Source organism: Hylobates moloch, unplaced genomic scaffold (assembly GCF_009828535.3).
Source record: "Hylobates moloch isolate HMO894 unplaced genomic scaffold, HMol_V3 SCAFFOLD_4, whole genome shotgun sequence".
NCBI classification, from domain to species: domain Eukaryota; kingdom Metazoa; phylum Chordata; class Mammalia; order Primates; family Hylobatidae; genus Hylobates; species Hylobates moloch.
In genome coordinates, this window is record NW_026652279.1 from 155,576,256 (window position 1) to 155,580,290 (window position 4,035).

The 4,035-nt window shown below is 56.8% G+C and overlaps 1 protein-coding gene across 1 annotated transcript; it reads right to left on the reverse strand.

Moving 5' to 3' along the window:
• Positions 1–308: 308 nt before the first annotated feature.
• SOX21 (SRY-box transcription factor 21) lies at positions 309–3,452 on the reverse strand. Its single transcript, XM_032151107.2, has one exon. The coding sequence runs from the start codon at positions 2,726–2,728 to the stop codon at positions 1,898–1,900; it is 831 nt and encodes a 276-aa protein (XP_032006998.1). The 5' UTR covers positions 2,729–3,452; the 3' UTR covers positions 309–1,897.
• Between the last annotated feature and the right edge of the window lie 583 nt (positions 3,453–4,035).

The window sequence follows — 4,035 nt, forward strand, 5'->3', positions numbered from 1 at the left end:
GTCTGGATGTTTTCAATGGGCTCTGTTCTACTGGTTCATGAATGCCTTTTTTTGTTGTTGTTGTTAAAGCTAATACAACGACTTGGGCTTTTTAAAAATCTTCTTTCCTATTCACGATTAAAAATGTGATAAATCAGGTTTTTGGCTCTGAATAACAATGGCTTGATTTAGATTTCCTAGTAAATCTATTCAAAAGTGAAACAAAGGGTGCCTTTGGAGGATACCTTACACTTCACCTGGACCAGGCACGTAAGGGCAATTCAGATAAAAGTCTTGTTAGGAACTCAACAAGAAATAGAAGATTTTTCTCTTTTCCCTGGTTCAGGCTTTATTTAAACTCCTTGTTCAAAAAAAATGAACAGAGTGATAGTCGGATTCTAATTTACAGATATACCTTAGACGTCTAATATTAAATTAGAAGGTCACACAAGAAAATCATTTACACATAAAGGTTAAAACCATATTTAAAAATTTAAAAACTTTATATTACATAAAGCCAAAATGAAACTAAATACATGTTAGCCAACTTCATTCACAAACATTAGTCAAAATATATACATTTAAAAAGAAACAAAGCTAATAATTGAAGGTCCCTTTTTTCTAAAATGCGTTTTATTGCAATTTGCAAATGAATTGCAGGTGATCTAAAAAAGCCAATTGAGGAGGGAAATCCAAAACACATTAAGCCAGCTCAACTTGGGAGAGAAATGCTAGCTGAAAATTAGAGACATCTGTTGAAATAATGCTGTGCTTTTTTCTTCAGTTTTGCTAAATAATAAATATATAATTACCAGACAAAAAAGTCTGATTTAATCTTCGATAAAATTGCGATTCTGAAATAGTTTCGCAATTTTTAAAAGTTAACTTTGATATTCGCTCAAAATGTTTTTGAGTCTAAAGCCGACTCAAACTTAGGGCAACGAAAATAACACATTTTCCAAGCCTCGATGTTTTCACTGACATATACACATTTACAATCTTAAGGTGAACTCAGCCATAAGGGAAAATAGGAACAGTGCCTTTTTCCTTTTTTGTAAACTGTGTCAGAAATCCAAGCGAGTGGACTCAGGAGACTTCTAGTAGTTTGTTGTTGTTGTTTGTTTAGGAAGAAAATCCAATTGAGAACTTTCATCTCACAAATATTTCTTGTTTGCGTTTCTTGCTCTTGAGAAAGAGCTTTTGCTCTGATTTGCATATGGCGCGATAAACAAAAGAAACCGTGATCATCTCACACAAAAGGCCAGATTCGAGCCGGTCACTGGTCAAGAATGGATCCGGTCTGGGAGTTCTGCTTGAGAGAACAGAGATCTGCAAAGTTCAAATAGTACAAACAGGGAGGCGAGGCTGCTCAGAGCCATCCCACTCCCAGAAACGAATGACACAAGCAGCTTTTCCCGTGTGCCAGCCATTTCAGATCTCACATTTGAACAGCGTGCATGCAACACGGACCGGGAGGGGGCTGGGGGTTGGGGGGCTGAGGGGCGAGGAAGGAGAATGAGAAACAAAAACAAAACCGACCATGAAACTTCCAACAAAACTGGAAAGGCCAACATGTCAAAAAGTTACTCCTCCACCTCCGTGGGTCAAAACGCAACAGGTTCCGAAGTGCAAAGCAAACACCAACTGCTGCCGGACACAACCGCCTGCTTTCGAGTTGGCTGCCGAAGTACGGGTCTAAAATGATCCTGCGAATTCACAGGCCTGCTCGCCCGCGCCCTCGCGCGCTTGGCCACTCCTGCCCCGCCTGGCCTCTCTGCCTCTGCCTGGCACCTATAGATTCTATGTACATACAAACCGGGCCCCCGGTCGCGGGAGGGCGCAGGGGGAGGCCGCAGCGCTCGTACCTATACATATGTACACGTGTGCACACTGGTCCTCGCCAGGTGGCCCCTCGGGGTCATAGCGCGGCAGCGTAGGCCGCGGGGTAAGGGTCCAGCTGGGGCTTGCCCATGCCCGGCAGCAGGATGTAGGCGAGCGGCGGCTGCAGTCCGGGGCTGGGCCACGCGCTGCAGTTGCACGGAATCATGTAGCCCGGGTTGCCCGGGCTGGGGTGCGAGTGCGTGTGCCCCCCGGCGGCGGCGGCCGCCGCTGCAGCCGCCGCCGCCGCGCCGTGGAAGGCGCCCGCGCCCGCGGTGGGGTAGCCCAGCGACGACGCGTACGGGAGGCCGGACGAGGACGACGAGATCTCTGCCATCTTGGAGCCCAGGTCGAGCAGCGAGTAGGGGCTGCCTGCGGCGGCGGCGGCGGCGGCGGCGGCGGCGGCAGCGGCCGACTGCGGAAAGAAGACGCGCGCGGCGGCGGCGGCGGCGGCCGCGGCCGCCTTCTCGGGATTGGCGAGCAGCGACTCCGGCACCAGGCCGCCGCCCGCCCCCGCGTGTAGCCCGGCGCCCGCCTTGAGCGCAGGGTGCTCGGGGTCCGCCACGCCGCCCAGGCCGTAGGGCACCGGGAAGGCGAACTTGTCCTTCTTGAGCAGCGTCTTGGGCTTGCGCCGCGGCCGGTATTTGTAGTCGGGGTGCTCCTTCATGTGCATGGCGCGCAGACGCTTGGCCTCGTCGATGAACGGCCGCTTCTCCGACTCCGTGAGCAGTTTCCACTCGGCGCCCAAGCGCTTGCTGATCTCCGAGTTGTGCATCTTGGGGTTCTCCTGGGCCATCTTGCGCCGCTGAGCCCGCGACCACACCATGAAGGCGTTCATGGGCCGCTTGACGTGGTCCACCGGCTTGGACATGCTCTCGCCCTGCCGCGGCTGCAGCCCGCCGCCGCCCGGGCCCTCGCCCTCGGCCCGGAGGAAATCAATGTTGGCTGCCCGCGGGGACCCGCTCGGCCGGCCGGGGCTCGCCGCGCCCCACGTCGCGCCCCGGCGTCGCTCCCGCCCCGGAGGAGGGGGCTGGGGGACCAGCCCAGGGCCACGCCGCGCCCCGGGCCGCCCTAGTGTCTCTGGCCGAGCGCTCGCGCAGGTTGTCTCTGGGACACTCTAACTTCTCGGCGGTGCCCCCTCCCCGCGGCGGCACTTTGTCCTTTACGTTCTTTGGGTCCTTCGTCTCCAGTGGCGTTTGCTGGTGAGCTCCCCGCAGGTAGCGGCGGCCGGGCAGAGCGCTTCTCCTCGTCGGTCGTTCTCTCTTAAATGCAAAGCGTCCCCAAAAGTTGCGTCGCGGAGACTCCTCCAAGTTGAGCCGAGGAGCCCGCCGCCGCGTGCTGCCAAGTGCCAAAGGGGGCTCTCAGCGGCTGGAGTGTTTGGGTTCTCCTCGGTGACTTTCTCATTTGACAGAAGCAGATGGGGGTGGGGAAGGCGGGGAGGTGGCCCTGGAGGAGGAAGAGGAGGGGGAGGCGGAGGAGTGTCCAGGCGTGCCACGAGAACGCAGAGCGCAGCAATGGATATAAATACAAATACAACAGCACCAGCCTGTCTTCTTGGCTCCGGGCAGGGTGCGCCGATGGGAAAACCCCAATCGGCTGGGTGATTTTTTTTTTTTGGAGGGGGGAGCTGTCCCCCGCAGCACCTGCCTCTCGAGTCTTCCTCTCCAGCTGCTGGACTGACGGGTGGGGCGAGGAAGCAGGGTGAATGAGGCTTGAGCAAGCGTGGGTCGCCCGGCCTCAGAGGAAATTCTCCCGGCTCGCCGAGGAGCCGCGTCCGGCCGTCCCCCGGGCCATGCCGGCTCCGTTCGCTCCGAGCCCCTTCAGGTGCGCCTGCCGATTTAGGGCTCCCGGAGCTCGCTGGCCGCGGAGAGCAGCGCAGCCTCCACGCGGAGGCGCAGGCCTGGCACCGGCCGCGTCCCCGCCTCGCTCTTCTCGGCAGCCGCCCGGCACTTGGAACTAACTTCGCCCAAGTTTCCTGGGCCGCGGCGCCCCTCTCGGCGCGCTCCTGGGAGCGTGCGCCCGCGAGTCCGCCGCGCCCCGGGCCCCTCTGTCCTCGCTGCTGTGGCCAGAGCCGAGCCGGCGCAGGAGCGGAGGTGAGTTAAGGAAAACGCGCCATCACCTCAGTTCGCAGGTCCCCGCTGTGGCACCTCCCGCTCTCCCCACTCCCGCGGTGCAGGG

Bases quoted from the DNA above. Each gene is read 5' to 3' on its own strand.
- SOX21 (XM_032151107.2), bottom strand. From the start codon at position 2,728: ATGTCCAAGCCGGTGGACCACGTCAAGCGGCCCATGAACGCCTTCATG.